The 22,580-nt window shown below is 43.3% G+C and overlaps 1 protein-coding gene across 1 annotated transcript in view; it reads right to left on the bottom strand.

The window, feature by feature from the left end:
• Positions 1–22,580, bottom strand: part of APC (adenomatous polyposis coli) — a 105,959-nt gene that overhangs the window by 51,156 nt on the left and 32,223 nt on the right. The window contains exons 3-5 of the mRNA XM_015418653.1: positions 17,134–17,286; positions 1,209–1,293; positions 480–681 (exon numbers count right to left, since the gene is read on the bottom strand). Of these exons, the coding sequence (XP_015274139.1) occupies positions 480–681; positions 1,209–1,293; positions 17,134–17,268 (422 nt within the window). The 5' untranslated portion in view covers positions 17,269–17,286. The remainder of the gene's footprint in view (positions 1–479; positions 682–1,208; positions 1,294–17,133; positions 17,287–22,580) is intronic.

Here is a 22,580-nt window from a genome sequence, read left to right as displayed (position 1 = left end):
ATGAAACCCGAGGGGGGGGTTGGTAGCCCCCATCAGCACAAACGTGTGCATAGAATTTTTTTATACAAGCCCTCAATACTTCCAATTAAGCATGAAATAAGGAAGCATCAGCTATAGAACAGAAAAAGAAAGATAATGTCAGCAGAACCTTACACTCCTGAACAGAAGGAAAGAAATAAGGATTCCAGAGGGCAACTGCAGTGCAAGAGCTTGCTCATAATAGCTGCATTAAGCAAGACCTGCCAATGCCAGCCCAGGTGTAGATATGTAAACTGCGTCAATAGCACATCAGTTCCATGTGCATGTAACAGAAGCAGTCTGCAGATGAAAACCTGCTTTTGTTAATGGACTGCAGCTTACTGCATTGAGGACAAAGAGTTACACTAGGTTAACTTTAACATTTTCCAAATTAGGTTAGAAATTCATTGAAAATTTCACTTCTTCAGAAAACCATCCAAAAATTTGATTATAAAGGTTACCTTTCTTTCTCTAGCTCTTCTAGATAGCCAGTGCTCTCTCTGCTTCCATTCATAAAACCTCTTCTTGGATATGATCCCACAGGAACAGGACTGCACTCTCCTGAACGACTGGATACAGATCCTTCTCTGCTGCCATATGAACGCATGGACATCTTTGGCCGTAACTTCACTCCAGGGAAGCTGTTGCTGTCCAAGTTCAATTCTGAGTAAACAGAGAAAGTGTTGATTCTATGTATACCGTAATCAGTCACATGAAACTCCACCTCCAGTAAAAAAAAGGGGTTTTTTTAAAAGCAAAATATTATGCAACTATCAGCCTTTAATAAAATTGGTGGGGAATATTATTAATCAAAGAAATTATAACCAACTTGTGCTGCTGCTTCATTTGACCCCTGGCAACTCTGCCAAACTGTAATCAAGGTGTGAGAAAATGTTTGCTTATATATTAATGAAAAAAATTCACGTTATATGAAATACAGGAGAGAGTAAATGTTCGTAGTGCCACTGCTATGCCTGAAACGTGTTCCTTAAATTTTTATTGCTAGTTAGCATCACAACTGAGTCTGACCGCAGAAAGTATCTCTGTGGCCAACTGCATTTTCTTCTCCCAGACTGTCTTCTATAAAACAGAACAGAATCCAATAATATAGAAGTTAGCTATTGCTGACCTAAGCTAAAGATTTCTTTATATGAACGATTGCTCAAACAGATAACCCTCGTCCAAGTTACCTTTAAGACGTTCCAGCAAATCGATCTGTCCAGATGAAGCCATTGCCTCATCTTCAATACTTCCTTGCAGCTGCTTTAGCACCTCCTAGAATACATCAATGTTATTAAGAAACTACACCACAATGGGATACCAAAGGTTCTGCAGCACCTTACCCTCACCAGCAGAAAAGCTGGATTCTGCCAGTTATTCTTACAATTTAAGTTATTTTCCCCACCAAGCTTAGCTAGCCACTTTAGCTGGAAGTTATGGGACTTTTCAATGAACAGTTTTAGAATCAGACATTCAAAGCAGTCAGAAATTCCAGTACTACGCAAACCAATTACAGTATAAAAGGAGGGAGCTGATGTTCACATTGCTGGTAATATCCCATCACTGAATCATAACTAGAGATGTGAAGGCCCAAGGGGGGGGGGGACAGAAAAATTCAGGTAAAAATCTGTTTTTTAAAATCTTTCCAGTGGAAAAATTGTAATTTGGGGAAATAACGAAAAAAACTCCTATGAAACAAATTTTCTCTTTTTGAATGAGGGAAATGTTTTTAAAGACAAAGGTTGACATGCTGTAGATTGTCACAGCTCCTAAATCTCAGCATTTCTGCACCTAGAGAAATACCTAATTTTCATGAGGGGAGAAGACAGGGCTTTGCCTTTCAACTGTCACCCTTTTCACCCCTCCCTCCAGCCACTGTGAGACATAACCATAGACTGGGGAACCAGTTGCTTTGCTGGAGGGAAAACCAGATCAGAAGGAGGTGGCACAAAAACCGCACCAAAGTCTCAGAGGAAAACTCTGAAAGTTTCACTTGGAACTGAGCTCTCTCTAGCTACAGGAGGAAGAAAATAGCATTCAGCTGAAACTACATCTAGCTGTGGAGATATTATTGAAAATAATGAGTTTCAATTTATTGTGATTTCAATATAAAACTGTACTCGTACAGTTCAATCACTGTAGTTTGATAAACTTTTTGCTTTTGTTCTGTATGCTATTCTATGGGTCTCTGACCGTAATAAAATGAATGAATGAATGTAGTTTGATAAGTTTTATGTAATTTGTAATTTATTTCTAATACGGTAATACTTCCTGAACAAATAACTCCTGAGAGCAGGGGTTCACAGTCAACCTTACTGGGGAAGCCCCATTACAAAAACTGCGACATGCTGGCATCAGCAGAATAGTGTCATTAAATATCCCCTTTTCTCCCTTCCTCAGCAAAATGGTGCAGCAATCTTCTAACATACAGAAGCATTTCCACTTTTCAAATCCTTCTGGGGGGAAAACTGTGCATTACAAATACTACCAAATAAAATATGAATTTCCAAATGCTACCAGGATGACCAAACACATTATGTTTAAAAAAAAAATGCCTTGCAGGCATTAAAAAATCTTTCATGGGTATAAAGTGACATGGATGACAGCAGAAGTAGCACCAAACAGTGTCAATCCAGAAGTACTGTTTCTTCTGTGATGTCTGTATCAAAAAGTGTTACCCAGTCAACTTCATCTAGTGATGGTGAACAGATATTTCTATCAACGGCATTCAAAAAACTTACAAGAATAACCTCATTTATAGATGACAACTGAAGATCAAGAAAAAACTGACCAAGCTCTTGCAAGAGCAACATATGCCTCTGGGACACCATTACTTGATCTCTGAAAATTAGGGTTGCCAAACCCCTCGGTTTGCCAGGGGTCTCCCATTTTGGGGGGTTCTACCCGCCACCGGCCAGATGGCCAGCGGGGGAAGCCCCACCCCCAACACCCACAGCCACCCCTCTCTCTCCCTTTAAGTGTGTGGAACCCGTGTTTCCTCCCAAGCCTGTGTTTCCTCTCAAGCCCGATCTCCGCTTGAGATCAGGCTCGCAGGGAAATGCCAGCTTTGTGCATTTAAAAGGGAAACGCAGCTGCTCTTAAAGGGGAAACGCCGGCTCCTGCTCTTAAAGGGGAAATGCCAGCTCCTTTAAGTGCAGGGAACTGCTGTTTCTGGAGATCCGGCGCGCGGGGGGGCGGACGTCCCCAACGTGACGTCATCACGTCAGGGATGCCCCGCCCCCTCCAGGAACGCCCCCAAAGTCCCCAGCTGGGGGTGGAAGATGGACTTGGCAACCCTACTGAAAATATATATTGGCAGGAAGTATTTAAATTATTAAGACCATCATATCATTTGCCCAATAAATATTCTTTGAGTAAACCTGTTCCAGAATCTGAATCTGAACATGTAATGTAATCTCCTCAGGAAAAAAATGAACAAAGCACTGTGTCCTGCAGTACTCACAGATGGTGGACAAATGTTCAGGGAGAAGGAATAATAAACTGAGGTTTACAAAAGTGTTGAAGCAGGAGAGAATATACACAGCAGAATATATTAGTAATAAAATATTTGAAGCCACAGAAAAGTGTGGAGACGTAAAGTATTTGCTCTGATGCCTGACAATGCATGTACTATGAAAGCAGCATGGGAAATCCTAGTAGATAATTTTCCACATATTACTGCAACTGTCCTTCCCATGGCCTAACCCTGTTTCTTAAAGTTTTCATGAAGTTTGACACAGTAGAAAAAGATCTACAAAAGAGTGAAAGAAATTACAAAACATATAAAGTCTACTAATATTGTAGCTGCACTCTTTAAGTCTAAGTAAAGAGGAAAATAATGTTAGTGACACTCAAACTGTAATGAAACTAGAAGGGAGGTGTTGTAATCTCATTTTACAGTTTACTAAAAAAAACAAAGAAGCACTTCAAGAAACAGCTGTAATTGAGGGTGTTAAATAGGGGTGTGAGTTCAGCATTAACTGAATGAAAAAAAATACCCGAAAAATACCGTATTGGTATTTTTCAGGTACTATTTAAGTCAGTATAAAGGTTCTCCTGCTCGAAAGCTAGTTGAATCTACTCTAGGGGGCAGTGCTCATCTCAGTTTCCAAGCTGAAGGGCCAGCACTGTCTGAAGACATTTCTGTGGTCATGTGGCCGGCATGACTAAACGCCAAGGTGCACAAAACACTGTTAATTTCCCACCAAAGCGGTACCTATTTATGTACTTGCAATTTCTTGCTTTCGAACTGCTAGGTTGGCAGGAGCTGGGGCTAGAGATGGGAGCTCACTCCATCACACAGCACTAGGGTCTCAAACTGCCGAACTACAGACCTTCCAGTCTGCAGCTCAGCATCTTTTCTAAGCCACCGCTGAGCCCCCCCAAAAAAGGCGATTTTTCCTGACTTTTTTTCAGGTGTATTCAGGAAGGTGCAAACCTTCCATTTTCCAAAAAGCTGGCTCAGGATAGAAATGAAGGATTAGAAGTTTCAGAAACTAATTCTGATTAGAGATGTGTAATACTGATACTTTTATTTGTAAATGGGACTAATTTTGTACATAATTACAATGCTATAAAGTATATACAGATAATATACCACTGAATAGTCCAATACTTTAATGTTATAAAGTTTAACTACATTATCAAAATATACTACTAGTTTTTGTGTGTGACCATTTTTTTGACCAAATAATATACTTTGTTATTTACCACAAAGCTTATGTTTTCGGTCTAACTCCTACTTTTCAGATAGCAAAAATTAAGGTAGATGTACTAAGGTATTATAGGGTTCATCAGCTTGTTGTTTTCTCTCAAATATTGGGTATATTAGCAATTCTGCTTCTAGAAGACTAAGGCATTTATAACTTTTAAATTCCATAAATATGTAAAATATTATAAATCTATATGCTAAGTTATAAATAATGCATTTTATGTTGTTAAAGCAGTAAAATTCCTTTGTATTGCACATATTTCATTTCCCCAAAAAATTTCTGTCCCCAATTTTCCCCCCATTTCTAATCATAGCAAAGCACAAATATCACAGCATATCCCAAATGACCCCTGAACAAGTCAGCCATCAGACATAAGAAATCCACATATAAAACTAAGACTGACATTAATAAATTAAAAGTAAACATTTGATCAATTAAACCATACAGTTATGCTACTCTGGATCAGCCTATACTCTTGGGACATGCTTATAGATCTCTGCAATCTTCCTCTGTTCAAACCGTGGCCTATTTGGCCAGACAAATCTCATGGAATGGCTGACATGTCATTTGTGATTTTATTGTATCTTTTGTCAACTGGCAGATTACTACCACCTGAAGTCTCTGGATAAAGGTGAGATACAAACTTTTAATAAATAAGTAAACCAATGCTGCGGTGGCTCAAGTGGTTAAGACGCTGAACTGCAGGCTGTGGAAGGTCGGTAGTTCAGCAGTTCGAGACCCGAGTTGCCGCAGCTCCTGCCAACCTAGCAGTTCGAAAGCAAGAAATTGCAAGTAGATAAATAGGTACCACTTTGGTGGGAAGGTAACAGCGTTCCGTGCGCCTTGGTGTTTAGTCATGCCGTCCACATGACCACGGAAACGTCTTCGGACAGCGCTGGCTCTTCGGCCTTGAAACGGAGATGAGCACCGCAACCCTAGAGTCGGATTTGACTGGCTTTCGAGCAAGGGAACCTTTACCTTTACACCAATGAAACCACAAAAAATGAACATAACCAGCAGTTATTAGATTAAGAGGCCACTAGGCTTCTAGGCTATTAATGCCTGATAACCTAAATTCAGGTAAGACAATGTGATCTTGAAAAAAATTATTCTAGAAGCTTCACTAATAACTGAACTAAATTGAAAAGCATGGCCAGAAGGCAAAAAATCCAGAGGACTCGAAACTGATTTGTCTTGTCATATAGTTTCTGATCTGCTTGTAGAAGTCACAACGTACCCATGAGCAAATAATTAAAGACCTTTCAGCTATTCCACTGATGTAGAAACAGCCATCTATAGAATTATTTTGTTTAGAATTAGAATCAGAAGTTTTCAAAAAGCATGCCTCTCTTTTATTCACAATGGCTGGTTGGTTGTTTTTCAAGAAATGTCTACCTAACTGATCTGTCTTAAGGCTTTTACAACATACAGTTGTACAACAAGGCTTTTACAATGTACAACAGAAGGAAAATGCATTCTGAATTGCTAGAAGGAAAAAACCCAATCCATTCATATTAGAATCTAAAATAGCAATAAATCACATTAATGTTATAACAGCAAAATTATTGCTCCCTCAGAACAAAGCAGAAGTATATTGTTTCTTTTCCCCCCCAGAGACACACAAGAAAGAAGATGAAGTTGAAAGCACACAAGATTCTATGTTGCAGTCCTGGCCTAAACTAGATGTTTGGGGGCTAGGGTTGCCAACTCTGGACTGGGGAATTCCTGGGAATTCAGAGGCAGAGCGTGGGGAGGGGAGGATGCTCAGCAGGGATTCAAAGCCATAGAGTCTGCCCTCCAATGCTGTCATTTACTCCAGGGGAACTTAATTCAAGTCTGGCAATGAGTTGTAACTCCAGAAATCTCCAGTCACCATCTGGAAGTTGATAACTCTATTGATGGCAGGGCCACCAAGGCAACTAGCAAGAAAAGCACAACATTATAAAAATAGCTCATATAAACAGTTAAAATCAAAACTCAGATACATATGTAAAAACTCAGAAACAGCACTAAAACAGAGGGCAGGAAGCAGAGATCACTGAGGAAATGCCAGACAAAACAAAAATTCACCTGCTGTTCAAAGACAGTGATAGAAGGGGATCCCAGCCCTTCTTCCACATATTGTGGAACATATGCTTTCAGAAGCTCATGAGAAGGAACTAAAGGGGGAAAGGATCAAGTACATTATGTAAGCTGCTTTGGGTTTCCACTGGAGAGAAAACTGGGGTACCTATATCTATATATCTAACAGCCAAGGCGCCCCACGCACATCGGGGGCACCTGGGGGCTGGGAAATTTTCCTGCAAATTTGGGGCAATCCCCAGATGTGCAGAGAAATCTAAAAACTGTAAAAAAAAACTATAGTAAAGGAGGGTTCCCTGCGCATGCGCAGGGACCTGAGACCGCTTTGCGGCCGTTACAGGGGAAGGGGGGGTGGGAGAAGGCTTGGCGGGCTGGCCTCGCCGCCGCCACTGCTGGGGAGGGAAGCTTGGCAGAGTAGCCTCACTGCCACTGGGGAGGAAGGAAGGGAGGGGAAGGGAGAAAGCTTGGCGGGCCAGCCTCGCCGCCGCCACTGGGAAGGGAGGAGGAAGGAGAAAGCTTGGTGGGTGGGCCGGCCTTGCCACGGCCACCACCACTGCTGGGGAAGGAGGAAAGGAAGGAGAAAGCCTGGCGGGCCAGCCTTGCCGCCGCCACCAGGGAGGGAGGAGGAAAGGAGAAAGCTTGGCAGGCCAGCCTCACCACTGCCACTGGGGGGGAAGGGAGGGGGGAGGGCTGGGCTCACCTGCTGCTGCGTCTCCTGCTTCTGCAGGCCGGGAGCTGTGGGGAATACTTCCCCCCCGCGAGTATCGCGGGTCCTGCCTCTTGTCTATATATCTAATAGCCACTCTCTGTTTTCTGTGTGGACACTTGTTTCCACCAACAGGGGGCTCCCTCTCCCCCAACAGCTTTTTCTACAGGCTCAGGAGACTTTCTGGGTCTGCAGAAAAAACTAAAAAGTAAAAAAAAACCTTCAGAGCAGTGTTCCCTCTAAGCTGAGTTAGTGTGAGCTAGCTCACAGGTTTTTAGCCTCCGGCTCACACATTTTTGTCTTCGCTCAGGAAGGAGGGCTCCAGAGCAAACTCATTTATGCAGTCGCCAAATTGCTCGCTCACAACTTTAATGCCAGTAGCTCACAGAGTAGAATTTTTGCTCACAAGACTCCACAGCTTAGAGGGAACATTGCTTCAGGGATGGTTGAATTCCCTCCAATACCTTTTGAAATTGCCTCTGCAGGGATCTACTCCAGACATCAACGGTGAGAGATTAGAATGTTCGGGGGGGGGGAATGTTCGGGGGGGGGTGCTTCTAACTGGCTCTGTCAGTAAAGGGGAGGAGGAAGGGTCCTTTCCAGGCCTATTTTGGCCTCTCAGAGAGGGAGCCTTGGGGCCAGGCCTGACAAGGGTTGCCAGTGCCAGGCTGGGGAATTCCTAGAGATTTTGTGGTGGACTTTAAGGAGGGCTGGGTTTGGGGAAGGGAGAGGCCTCAGCTGGGTACAATGCCACAGAGTCCACCCTCCAAAGCAGCCATTTTCTTCAGGGAGATAGATCTCTGCTGTCAAGAGTTCAGTTGTAATTAGGGGGGGGGTCTCCAGGTTGGCAACCCTAGGCCTGATTTGCATGACTCAACTAGGCCCAGCTACTTGCTACTGTTCATCAGCAGCCACCCTATGAAAGCCAATGTGATGTGATAGAGCTTCAAAGTAGGGTCTGCAAGACCCAGGTTCAGATACCCATCTTGCAGCGGAAGCTGACTGGGTGATTTTGGACCAGTCACACACTTTCAGCCTAATCAACCTCACAGGGTTGTTGTGCAGATAAAAAGGAGGAGAGAATAATGTAAGCTGCATTGGTCCCCACTGTGGAGAAAGACTGTACTTTTCCTATGTAGAGGCTGTGAGGGAGCGATGTGGAGACGGAAAGCTGAAGACAGAGAGGCAGATAAAGGTAGGTTGGCTGTTGGGTGGGAAGAAAATTGCATTGCCAACTCCAGGGTGGAAAATTCCTGGACATGAGGGGTGGTATTTGAGGAGGGGAGGAGCTTCAGACCAGTATAATGCCACAGACTCCGCCCTCCAAACCAGCCATTTCCTCCATGAGAACTACCATTGCCAGCCTCCAGGGGAGGGCTGGAGATCACCCAGAACCAGGGTTCCCTCTAAGCTGAGTTAGTGTGAGCCAGCTCACAGTTTTTTAGTCTCTGGCTCACACATTTTTGTCTCAGCTCAGGAAGGAGGGCTCCACAGCAAGCTAATCTATGCAGCAGCCAAATCGCTCGCTCACAACTTGGATGCCGGTAGCTCACAAAGCAGAATTTTTGCTCACAGGACTCCACAGCTTAGAGGGAACATTGCCCAGAACTTCAACTATTCTCCAGGTGACAGAGATCAGTTCCCCTGGATAAAATGGCTGCTTTGGTGGGTTGAGTCTATGGCATTCTACTCTGCTGAGACTGCTTCCCTCCCCAAGCTGCCACTGCTGCTGTGGGGGGAGAGGAAGCAGGTGGGTGGCTGGGAGCATCGTCACCACTGCGGCTGCTGCTGCGCAGGATGGGGGAGGAAGCAGGCAGGAGGCTGGGAGAGTGATGGGGGCAGAAAGAGAGAATGATGGGGTGGGAGGCAGAAAGAGAAAGACTGATGAGTTGGGGAGGCTGAAAAACAAAGAGAATGATGATGAGTCAGAAAGAGAGAGGAAGTAACATGCATGGAGGAGAGACAGAGAGTAAGAAAAGGGGGGCAGAAGGGAGAAATAGTGTGAGAGAGGTAAGGGGCAGAGGGGAGGAAGCAAAGGTGTGAGGAATGGGATAACCATCCCACAAGTTTCTTGCAGGTCTTTACTTGTCTATATACTATTAGCCACATGTGGGTAGCTAAATCTGTGGATCAGGGCCACATGGAGGTTAAAGAGATGTTTCAGCAAACTTGGGGGACTTCCCAAGTTTGCAGAAAAATCTTAAACAAAATCTAGGGGGCTAATTCCCCCAAATACTATTGCATTCTCTCCTAAGTTGCTCCAGCTCAGTGGCCACTGCCAGCCACAGCTTCAGATGGGCAGCTGCTCTGGGCTCACTGGTGGTGAAAGTCGGCAGCTGCTGCAGGCCTGGGTGCAGCAGAGAATGCTGCCATCTGCTGCGGGCCCAGACACAGCAAAGAAAGATGCTGACCGCTGCTCCAGGCATTGGCACACATCAGCAGATGCCATTAGCCCCTGCAGGCCTGGATGTGCAGGCAGCTGATACCAGCAGCTTCTCCAGGTCCCAAGCATGATGACAATGGACACTGGCAGCCTCTGGGGGCCCAAGTGCAGCAGCAGCTGCCAGCAGCCACAGCTGGCCCAGGGGAGGAGGATTCCAGCAGCTGAGCTCCAATGTAAGTGGTGGGGCCTGGAGCCTCACCAGGCTCAGCATTTGGGGGGGGGTTATGGGATTTCCCTTATTCTGCTGATGTTAGTCTGGCTTCAAACCTATTGGCAACATGTTCCATAACCAAAGTGGCTGCAGGATTCTTCCTCCTGTTTATTCAGCCTTGCTAAAGGAGTTCCAGTAGCATGCATTAACCCCAAGGTTAAAAAATATAAAAGAGGAAGTCGAAGCAATAGTGAGTGGGCATCCCTGGAGACCTGGAATCGCAGAGAATAACAGTTGCTATAGGAAGCACCAAGCGAATAAATGGATGTAAGAAAAGGATGTGTTCATATTGTAACTTGTTTTCTTTCCTATAATTAAAGTACATTTGTGCTAAAGGGATACTTTGCCTCACTGAGATTCTTCTACCACCCAAATCCATTAACAAATCCTTGCTTCAGGCAAAAACAGCCTCTGGCAAAACATCAACCTACACAGCACCATTTTCCTAACATCTGGCATACCCCCTGACTATTTTTATCACGTTATTGATAGTTAGCTAGCTAAAGAAAGCTAACATGCATGTTAAGAAGCAGTCTTAACTATGTGAGGCACTACCAGAACGGACAAGTCCTAGAGAAGGGGGGTAAGGAATACTGGCAAAATTTTAAGCAGCCATACGCTAGTGCCATTATAAGAGCTGGTACTGTTCTGCCTCTCATGCACCTGATCACTAGATTCTTGCTGTTTATTTCAGAAATGCAATTATGTGACTTGTGCATCCACTAACAATTATGGCCTACTACAAATTCTATGCAGTTGTTTAGCAAGTGCCACAATATAATGATTATTTGGGGCATCCTCTGCACATGTTGTTATACTGTGGGGGGGAAGCAAGCCAACATACAAGAAGCTGAAACACTCTAGGCAGAGTTCTTAACTTACTTTCATTTGGTGTCAGTTTTTGGCCTAGCAAATTATTATTTAAAACCATAATTATTAGAATTTAATAAACCTTTCAGCTCTGTATCGTAATAGAGAAGCAAGCATTACATGTTAACCATGTATGAAAGTACTGGAGGTCCTGAGGGATATGGACACATGTAACTTTGAAGTCCCAGGAATCCTGGTCCACCACTGACCCAGGAATCTTGGCATGGGAGCATCCTCACCTGGAGGGTCACCCCTGCCCATGCAACAGGGCTGCTCCTAGGTCTCCCTGGCTCTCCATTTCACACAGGTGCCCAGCACCAATGTTCCCTCTAAGCTGTGGAGTCTTGTGAGCAAAAATTCTACCTTGTGAGCTACTGGCATTAAAGTTGCGAGCCAGCAATTTGGCTGTTGCATAACTTAGTTTCCTCTAGAGCCATCCTTCCTGAGCTAAGACAAAAATGTGTGAGCCAGAGGCTAAAAAAAGTGAGCTAGCTCACACTAACTCAGCTTAGAGGGAACACTGCCCAGCACCAATATGTAAATCTGTCCAGGACTCTGCCACCAGATGTACCTTATTAACCAGATTTCCTGTTGTTTTGATTTGTGAGGGCAGGGATTAATGATTGAAGTTGTTGACCCCAACTACTGGAGGAACATCTTATACCACTAACTCAGCCTGACTGATCCCAGGAGGTGTAGCAGAATTCCACAAAGAACAACTACCAATCTACAAGGCCAGCTGGTACACTACTAGAGACAGTAGACGTTTCAAAGCTTTGCAAGAAATGAGTTTCCACAGGGACTCTTCCCTCATAGGAAATGTACTGTTTGTGACATTACATCTGTCGCCAGCGTTTCCTGCCTGGCAGTCCAGCAGCCCAGCAGCAGTGCCTCCTGCCTTGGGTGTGGCGTTTTCAGTTCTGTCACCAGACTCCCATGCCTTGTTGGTGGCCGGCCGCAGTCACTTGCTGCCCTGGCCACCTTTTTCAGTTGCAGTGGTCTTATTCCCTGACAACACACCGGGTCGGTCTCCACCTAGGGAAGCCACCCCCCCCCCCAGAACTGATGGTGACTGGTGGGGGCTGTGTTGATAAGGCGGGGACCAGGAGAGTCAGCGGCATCTGATGGCAATTGGTGTGGAGTGGTCCGCTAGCTGGGAGGCTCTATGCTGCCATTTGCTGCCAGACTGGGGAACTGTTCTGTGTTGTCAACGATGCACTTGATTAGAAGACGGACCATCCTGCACCTGAGTTGCAGGGAACTGAGTCAGGGAATCCGACTCCCAACCTTCGAAGGGGCTCCATTGGTGCCAAAGTCAAGGGTGAAGAGTCTGGGGGGGTTCCTGGATGCCTCCCTTTCTATGGAGGCCAAGGTCACTGCCACTGCCAGGTCTGCCTTTTTCCATTTGAGACAGATTAGGCAGTTGGCCCCTTATTTCACCCTTCGCAACCTGGCTACAGTGACCCATGCAATGGTCACTTCCAGACTGGATTATAACTCTCTACTTGGGGCTAAACCTTGACTCAGCTCCAGAAGTTGCAGCTAGTGCAGAAAGAGGCAGCACGGTGTTGATGGCAATGCCTGTGCGGGCTCACATCCATCCAGTGCTCCACAAGCCGCACTGGCTACCTATCGAATACCGAATCCGTTCAAGGTGTTGGTGCTTAACTTTAAAGCCCTATACGGTCAGAGAACAGCATACCTTCAGAACCACCTCTCTCCATATGAGCCCCATAGAGCACTGAGATCTACCAACCAACATCTTCTGGTAGTCCTCAGCGCCAGGGACACCCGAGTCTCCTCAACTAGGACCAGGGCCTTTTCGGCTCCGGACCCTACTTAGTGGAATGAGCTCCCATATGAGATCAGGGCCCTGTGGGATTTATTACAATTCCTCAGGGCCTGTAAGACAGAGCTCTTCCACCGGGCTTTTGACTGAGGCAGCGGACATCCTCCCCCCCCAGGGTTGATCTTCTATCAGTGGCCTGGATCTGAATAGCTATACAAGAACCATCTACTGCTGAGACATCTAGCTAAATTATACACAGCACTTTATGAGCTATGTTGTTTTATATTGTTGTTTTAAACTGTTTTTAAATTGTTTTGTGTACTGTATTGAGACTGATGGAACCCGCCCTGAACCTGCTTGCGGGGAGGGAGGGATACAAGACCAATAAAATAAAATAGGAAAACCAGCTTGAAATAAAGTTATAATAAACCCCAAAATTCTCTTTATGTTGAAGTTGCTACATTCTTTTTGTATTGCTGTATTTAAAACTTTCTCACTGCATCATTAAAAATGACTTTTCCTTTTTTGGTATAAACTTCCCGTCAGACCTAATATTTTACTTTATCCAGAACAAAAACTGCCTGCCCCAAAATTTTGACAATGACAATAACTGTCCCAGGCTCAATCTTGCTTAATTTTACCCAAGACAGCAGAATTTTCTTAAATCATTCATTTAATTTCATTTAGCTTTTAAAATCCTTTTAAGGTCTGTTCCACAACCAATGACCTTTGGAACAGACAGACTGATCAGTGCCTAGACATAAATACATAAATATGGCAGAGTAAAACCTTCGGCTGTGTTGAACTTGCAGTAACTGCAAGCCCACAAGGGCCATAAGAACCCTTCAGTTAAGAAGTAGGAAAATTGCAATGAATGCTATAAGGAGGCTGTCTCAGTAGCACAATACAATATTAATCTGTCCCGAGTAGAAGCAGGTTGACATCACTGGCATCACACTTACTCTTCAGACACAAAATGGGGAGGGGGTGAATACAGTACCCTGGGAGCACAACCTCTCTGCTTCCGTTTACACTCATTTTGAAGTGGCTATCCTTCTTCCTGTCTCTGAAGTCCAGTCACTGTGTCCAAGGAGGTCTGCTGAGAAGTAGGGAAGACTAATACTCCCTTTCTTATTTTACCACCGCTACAGTCTTGTAAAATCCAGGTAATATGAGGAGTCCGTGTTATGGCTCATCTTATTTGGAGACCCAGCTGAGCTCTGAGCAGGAGCAGGAGACAGAGCTGCTAGAGGGGTGAGTGTTTTTTTACTTGCTTTCAGCTGAGGGGATTCAGCTGAGGATATTGTGTGGGAGGACTGTGTTTGGGAGTGTGTGAAAGCGCTTAGAGTTGTTCCAGAATCCTGGCTGCTTGAGATAGGGAGAGGAAGGGGCATTGTTTGACTGTGATTGACCGTAATTGAGAGGAAGAGGAAGGGGCACTGTTCTGCCTGTGATTGAGTGCCTGGATGAATATGAATAGCTGCTGCCCGCCCTCTGCTGGGGGAGGCCTCTATTTAAGGAAGCACCTTGCCAGAGGCAGAGGAGACCCAGCTAAGCTCTGAGCAGGAGTCAGAGCTGCTACAGGGGTGAGTGGGGAGGAGATCCGGGAAATTACAGGCCAGTCAGTCTGACGTCGATACCGGGTAAATTGGTGGAAACCATTATTAAGGAAAGAATTAGTAGGCACATAGATGAACAAAACCTATTGAGGCAGACTCAGCACGGTTTCTGTAAGGGAAGATCTTGTCTCACTAACCTGTTAGTGTTCTTTGAGGGGGTGAACAAACATGTGGACAAGGGGGATCCAATAGATATTATTTACCTTGACTTCCAGAAAGCTTTTGATAAAGTTCCTCATCAAAGGCTCCTAAGTAAGCTCAAAAATCATGGGATAGAAGGACAAGTCCTTTTATGGATCAAAAACTGGCTAGTTCATAGAAAACAGAGAGTGAGTGTAGGTGGGCAATTTTCTCAGTGGAGGGTGGTAAGCAGTGGGGTACCGCAGGGATCAGTACTTGGTCCACTGCTTTTTAACTTGTTCATTAATGATTTGGAGATGGGAGTAAGCAGTGAAGTGGCTAAATTTGCGGATGATACGAAGTTGTTCAGGGTGGTGAAAACCAGTGAGGATTGTGAGGCACTCCAAAGGGATCTGTCAAAGTTGGGCGAGTGGGCGTCAACATGGCAAATGGGGTTCAATGTGGCCAAGTGCAAGGTGATGCACATTGGAGCCAAAAATCCTAACTATAAATACACGTTGATGGGGTCTGAACTGGCAGAGACAGATCAAGAGAGAGATCTTGGAGTTGTAGTGGATAACTCACTGAAAATGTCGAGACAGTGTGTGACTGCAATAAAGAAGGCCAATGCTATGCTGGGGATTATTAGGAAGGGTATTGAAAACAGATCAGCCAATATAATAATGCCCCTATATAAATCAATGGTGAGACCTCATTTGGAATACTGTGTGCAGTTCTGGTCACCACACCTTAAAAAGGATATTATAGCTTTGGAAAAAGTGCAGAAAAGGGCAACTCGAATGATAAAAGGGTTGGAACACTTTCCCTATGAGGAACGGTTAAGGCGCTTAGGGCTCTTTAGCTTGGAGAAACGACGACTGAGGGGTGACATGATTGAGGTTTATAAGATTATGCATGGGAAAGAGCAGGTAGAGAAAGAGGTACTTTTCTCCCTTTCTCACAATACAAGAACTCGTGGGCACTCCATGAAACTGCAGAGCGGTCGGGTTAGAACGGATAAAAGGAAGTACTTCTTCACCCAAAGAGTGATTAACACTTGGAATTCACTGCCACAGGAAGTGGTGGGTGCTACAAGCATGGACGGCTTCAAAAGGGAATTAGATAAGCATATGGAGCAGAGGTCCATCAGTGGCTATTAGCCACAAGGTATAGCTAGGGGCTCTGGGGCAAGTGATGCTCTGTCTTCTTGTTGCTTGGGGGGGTCAACAGTGGGAGGGCTTCTAATGTCCTGGCCCCACTGCTGGACCTCCTGATGGCACTGGTATTTCTGGCCACTGTGTGACACAGAGTGTTGGACTGGATGGGCCTTTGGCCTGATCCAACATTGGCGTCTCTTATGTTCTTATGTGCATGCTGCCTTCTTCTGGCAATATTCCATCCAAAGAAATAGACTTTGTTGGTCTTAAAGGTGCCACTGGATTCATACTTTGTTTTGTTAACCACAGTTAGTCTTAAATACGGTTCTGCATTCTGTACAAACATGGACATCGTAGCTTACTCCTGGCTAGGGACATATGAACACCTGCCAGTTTGGCTCATGCTCTGTTCACTGATCACAAGCAGGGACGATTTTTCGAGGACTGGTTCAGTAAGTCATCAATCTGTTTGCCGGTATTCAACATGTTGCTTCACTGTATTTATTCCTAGCCATGCATTGCGACTGAGGGGTGACATGATTGAGGTTTATAAGATTATGCATGGGAAAGAGCAGGTAGAGAAAGAGGTACTTTTCTCCCTTTCTCACAATACAAGAACTCGTGGGCACTCCATGAAATTGCTGAGCGGTCGGGTTAGAACGGATAAAAGGAAGTACTTCTTCACCCAAAGAGTGATTAACACATGGAATTCACTGCCACAGGAAGTGGTGGCGGCTACAAGCATGGACGGCTTCAAAAGGGAATTAGATAAGCATATGGAGCAGAGGTCCATCAGTGGCTATTAGCCACAAGGTATAGATAGGGACTGTGGGGCAAGTGATGCTCTGTCTTCTTGGTGCTTGGGGGGGTCAACAGTGGGAGGGCTTCTAATGTCCTGGCCCCATTGGGGGACCTTCTGATGGCACTGGCATTTCTGGCCATTGTGTGATACAGAGTGTTGGACTGGATGGGCCTTTGGCCTGATCCAACATTGGCGTCTCTTATGTTCTTATTCCTTGTGTTGCCTGGTAATGCTGGAGAAGGGAGAACCAGCAGCATAGGCTTTTCCACATGTTGCAGGATTGTCACATTGCTATGGGGGCACAGAAAGGAGCTGCAGCAACCTCTCAGGCCACCACCTTTATGAGTGGGAAGTGTCTTAGAAAGGAGGAAGACTTCCCTCACTATATACCACTAACACATACAGTGTGTGCCTCCTAGTCACAAGGACTTTCCTTTCGCTTCTGTAAGTCAGCAAGTCCAGCATAATTAAGGTCATATGTAAGAGAAGGTAATCATACCAATGCAATGAATAAAGTATCGACTGATTTCTGAGGTACAAGTTTGACAGTACATGATTGAAACCAGCAACCCAGAGTGTTAATCAACTCAAATAACGCTTATACCTTCATATTAGATGCTTCAGTTTCCAGTTTTGTAAGATGATTTGAATTGTCTTCCAGTTCTTGTCGAAGGTTTGAGTTCTCCATTTTTAATGCTTCTACTTGTTTTAACAACTGATCATATGACACTGCAGCCATCCTGGGCTACCCCTGGACCTAAAGCAAGCAAAAATATAATATATATATATATATTGTCTGTTCTAAAGAAAGCATTGTGAACTCTGAGGAATGCTTGATTGTTTAGAACACATTTCATTCTCTAGATGAAGAATTAACATAATAGTATAAAAGGTCACACAAATATTAAGTAACATGTAACTAAATTAACACATTTGTAGCTTCGCTACTTTCAATTCAGTTTTTTACAGCCTAACATTACTTAAATTATCATGAAAAAAACTAACAGCGAATTCAGTAAGAATTGTAGCAGTAATCAGCTGCTTCTCAGGTTTGACTTCAATTCCTTCAGTTCTGAGGAGAACACCTCCAGACTTCTCAACAGTCCGCTCTGCCTGTGGATACTTATTTCCGCAAACAGAGGGTACACTCTCCCCCAACAGGTTTTTCTACATTCTCAGGAGACTCCGTGGGTATACAGAAAAATCCAAAAAGTTTTTAAAAGCTCTGAGAGGGTTGAATCCCCCACCCAATACCTTTTTAAATGGCTGCCGCAGGGATCTACTCCAGGCCCCACCACATCAAAAGTGAGAGATAGACTGGCTGATAGCCAGACAGAGAGAGATACTGAGTGGGGGAAGAGGGGAAGAAACAAAAACAGAACAAGCTGGGATTGGGGAGGATTTCTCCTGCAGTATGAATGGCTAAATAGCAGGGGAAGCTTTTAAATTACAGGGACCAGCCTACCTAAGGGACCGCCTTTCCCCACATGTTCCCCCAAGGGCACTACGGTCGGGGAATCAAAATCTACTGGATGTTCCAGGCCCCAAGACTACTAAACTTGTCATGACCAGGGCTAGGGCGTTTTAGGTGGCGGCTCCTATTTGGTGGAATGAGCTCCCAGAGGAGATCCGGGCTCTGCGGGACCTAGTACAGTTCCGCAGGGCCTGTAAGACGGAGCTCTCCCGCCAGGCTTTTGAATAGGACACCACCATTGTACAATCAACGCCCTATGACTTCCATATATGGCCACCTTGATGCGGGCATCATTGGTGGGAACAGGACATCTTTAGGGGACGGCAAGGCAGTGGATATCACTGCTGTAGCTGCCTAACTAGGACATTGAGGACATCATCTTGCTTTTAAAAATCTTAACATCGGAACTGGAATAGAGGAGCATCAAAAATGTTTTAAGATGTTATTAACTGTTTATTGATTGTTATGTAATTTAATATTTTATACTGTTTTATGGTCTTATTTGGCATTATGCCCTGTTAGCCGCCTGAGCCTTCGGGGAGGGTGGGATAGAAATTTAAATAATAAATATAAAAAAATCTGAGCTTCTCACCCCTACATCTTTTACTGTGGTCTCCACTGTCCTCTTAAAGCTTTCGGGGGGGGGGGCTTCTAACTGCTTCTCCCTCTCCACCAGCTCAAGAAAGACTGGCTGCCTGAAAGTGTGTGTGTGAGTGAGAGAGAGAGAGAGAGATGATGGGTGGGGGAAGACGAGAGGAAGCAACAGCAGAACTTGAGTTGGGATTGGGGAGGATTCCTTGCTGCCACTTGCCCACCTACAGTGTTGTTTTTCCTGCAGTATGAATGGCTAAATGGGAGAAGTTTTAAAAGGACATCTGAGCCTGCAACTGCAAAGCTTGTAAGCGGGAGAGAGAGATAGTTCTTACTCCAATCTCTGTACCTGCAGGCTCCACTATCATTTAAAAACATTATCTTTGGTTTCTAACTGCTTCTCCCCCCCCCACCCCCCACCAGCTTGGGCACAGCTTCTTCCTACTGCTTCTCTCTTCTGACTGACTAAAAGCCAGAGGAAAGTTATAAAAGGACAGCTGAGGTGTCATTAATGGATGGGTGGGCACAATGACTGAGAAATAGTCGGCAGGAGGAGGATTTCCTCCAACCAATGTCAGTCTGTGCACACCACCTTTTAAAACATTCCTTAGACAAATAAACTGTCAAAGACAGCTGTGGGTGAATGTGGACTCATTTCAGGCTGAAGTCTGGAGCCCTGCAACCACATAGTTCTTCATGGCAAGGCAAGAGACTGAACAAGCAAAGGTGCCTCAGGCTGATCCACTGATAAACCAATGACCATTTAAACAGCTGCTTTTGGCAAGGGCATTTAGAAGGAGAGTAGTACAGGACACCTGTAGCACCTCAATACCTGTAGTAACGACTAAGGAAATATTTGAAATCTCACCTCACATAAACAAAGTGATTGTAATTCCCAGGCAAACTCCTCTTTGAAGCCAGCTTCAGTCGGCTGGCTGACTATGCACAAGAGAACTGAGTAAGACTAGATGGCTCTCTTTCCAGTGTTCAATAAAGAAAAAGAAAAGGGGAAACAAAGGGGGAAATAGAAAAGTGGGCTCCAACTGGCACTCCCTTCCCTTTACAGAAGGGCACCGCTCAAAAAAATTGAAAAAATCTGCCTTTTTTGTCAGAAACATCACACACACACACAAAACCTTTATTGGCATTGAAAGCACAAGACATCATGGAAATACAGCAAAATACTAAAATGCATCAATCAGTTACACTTGGCCATGCAAGCCTTGTCTTCTGATTTCATAATATAAAATTTTTGCAACAGCCTCCATTATTTCAAAATTATAATTAAACAGAAGAAAGTGAACATCTGAGTCATCAGAATGCCAGCTCTTACTCTCCAGAAGTGGCGTAATAAAACGAGATTGAATATCCCTATAAAGGGGGCTGGTGTGTGTAGTAGATTCTATATCTTTTAGATAACAAGGACAAAGTCTGTCCACATATGGTATCTGGCGGTACCTCCCTAAAAGCACCTCTGATGGCAGAATGTTAAAGCGTGCAAGCATGTATGATCTGCGATGGTGTGTGGCTGTTAAATCTAACAGATATTTCGCAATATAGCCTGTGTCAAAAGTCCCCAGCCTACTTGGGGAGCATCTGCTGGCTGTACATTCCCCAAATTCTTGCCTTTTGATGCTGAGAAATCTTTGTTTAATAATAGCATATGCTTGTTTATCTGAAAAGGGGGCTAAATAATCCGGGGATATTCCCATTGTTGAGAGTTTCTCCTATACATATCTAAGCCATGGAGATAGATGGGACTCAGTTAACATATGAGTAATAATACTTTTAGCTTTAGCATGGAAATGAAGTATAAGCCAAAACTGAGTGAAACAACAATCCCTCATCATTACCATACAGAACAATACAATGCTAAAAATACCTAACAAAAGAGGATGCCCTGCCAAAATGAGAAAATCCAAAAAGCTAACAAAACAAACTATAACACATTGCACATTTCTGCAGGTCCCCACTTGTTAATATTCTAATACTCACAGTTAAATAGTTTTCTCAAATGAGATTGTGAGAGATATGACACAGTTTGAATCATTTATGCCTTTTAACAGAAATTGTGTCAAGTTTTTACAATATTCTGAAAGAAGTTGCAGGTCGTGTTACGAAAATCTATGCAAAAAAAACCACCATATGGACTTAGGTTACCAGTTTAAAAAAGACTACAACTCTGGAGTTAATGTTGACTGGTTTAACCTTTTTAGTCAGCCTCATATTTTTGGGGAATACCCTTAAATTGCTACACCAACAGCACATTAGCTAATATATACAGAAATTCTAATAGTGTACGCAGGCTTTGCTATGAAGTCCAGGCAAACGTATACATATGTGGGGGGATGCATCACAGCAAAATGTTTCTGAAGAACTGTCATTTTGGTATTATCCAGTGGTCTCTGTTATAAAATGAAATTTACTTCCAAATTAGTTTTACTCTACTTAAGGACAATTATATGATAACCTGGTCAAAATATGAAAAGATTTTGAAAGGTGGTCCAAACTACAATTATCCTAGCTAGGAAGAATTTCTGCTATAAAAATGAATGTATTACCAAAATTAAACTTTTTGTTACAAATTATTCCAATTGCAATTCCTGAAAAGACTTTCAGTGACAGGGGAAACAAATAAATAAGTTTGTATGGAAAGATAAGAAGCCAAGAATAAGATTTAAAGTACTGCAAGATGAGAAGAAAAGAGGTGGTTTGGCAATACCTAACATCAAATTATATTACCAAGCTGCTGGGCTAGTCTGGATATCGGTCCCAATGAAAGACTGATAAAATTAGAATCTTCAAATCTTGATGTGAATCCACAGCTATCTGTGGATTAAAAAATCTATATAAAAAAACAAAACCCAAGATAAAAGACATATAATCAGAGACAGCTTATTTAAAATTCGGGAAATGCTATGAAAGAGAATCAGCCCAACAATTCCATTAATAATATCGCCAATAGATGCTTATTACGGCAATTATACAAGGAAAAAATGATTTTATAATTTATGGCGATATGATAAATTCTCACAGTAGTATCAGGACTGGCAAGAGATTAAAGAAGAAGGAAAGGAAATACAATGGTGGATATACTTTCAAATTGCTTCTACATTAGAAAAGGATATCCTCACTAAGAGAGGAGTTATCAATGAACTGGCTGCTTTTGAAAACATCATCTCACAATCTAAAGATTTATTAGGACAAATTTACAAGTTATTGCTTCAATACGATTCTGAAGAATGGGTCAAACCCTGCATGATTAAATGGATGCAAAAATTTGGTAAGGAAATACAGTTTCATATGGACTAAAGGTACTAGATTTACTGCTAGCCAAGTTTTAAGAAAAAACTGGTACAAGATGTTTTACTGATGGTACATCACCCCAAAAGATATTAAAAAGATGGACAAGAATTACAAAGGGACTTGCTGGAAATGTAAAGAAGTAGATGACACTTTTTATCATATGTGGTAGACTTGCATCAAGACAAAAAATATTGCAAAAATATACATGAAGATATTCAAAATATTTTAAAAACCAAATTCCTGTTGAAACCAGAGACTAATCTTACTGGGAATCGTACCAGATAGTATAGATGGAGCCTCACAAGACCTACTTAGATTTTTTTTCCCCAAAAACAATTTATTAGGATATATTATTAAGTCAAATACATATTACATTCTTAGTTGTTATCTACTTAGATATATGTTGACAGCTGCCAGAGTAATATTTGCAATGAAATGGGAGACAGAAAAATATCCTCCAACAGAGATTTGGAAAGAAAAGCTATCTGAATATGCAACATTGACAAAATTATTTAATTATATAAACAGAAGACCATTGAAAGAATTTCAGCAGAAATTCTTATTACTCATATGATGGGAATACCTTTTTTTTAGTTTTGGAATTACCTGAATATCATATTATAGGTGATAAAGATACTGATTATAGTGTTAATATTTTTGTTTGTATTGTACTAGTATTT

This window comes from Gekko japonicus, unplaced genomic scaffold (genome assembly GCF_001447785.1).
Source record: "Gekko japonicus isolate JY-2015 unplaced genomic scaffold, Gekko_japonicus_V1.1 scaffold541, whole genome shotgun sequence".
NCBI lineage: Eukaryota > Metazoa > Chordata > Lepidosauria > Squamata > Gekkonidae > Gekko > Gekko japonicus.
Note: the sequence above shows the minus strand (reverse complement) of the source record. Positions and strands in the feature narration are given on the sequence as shown.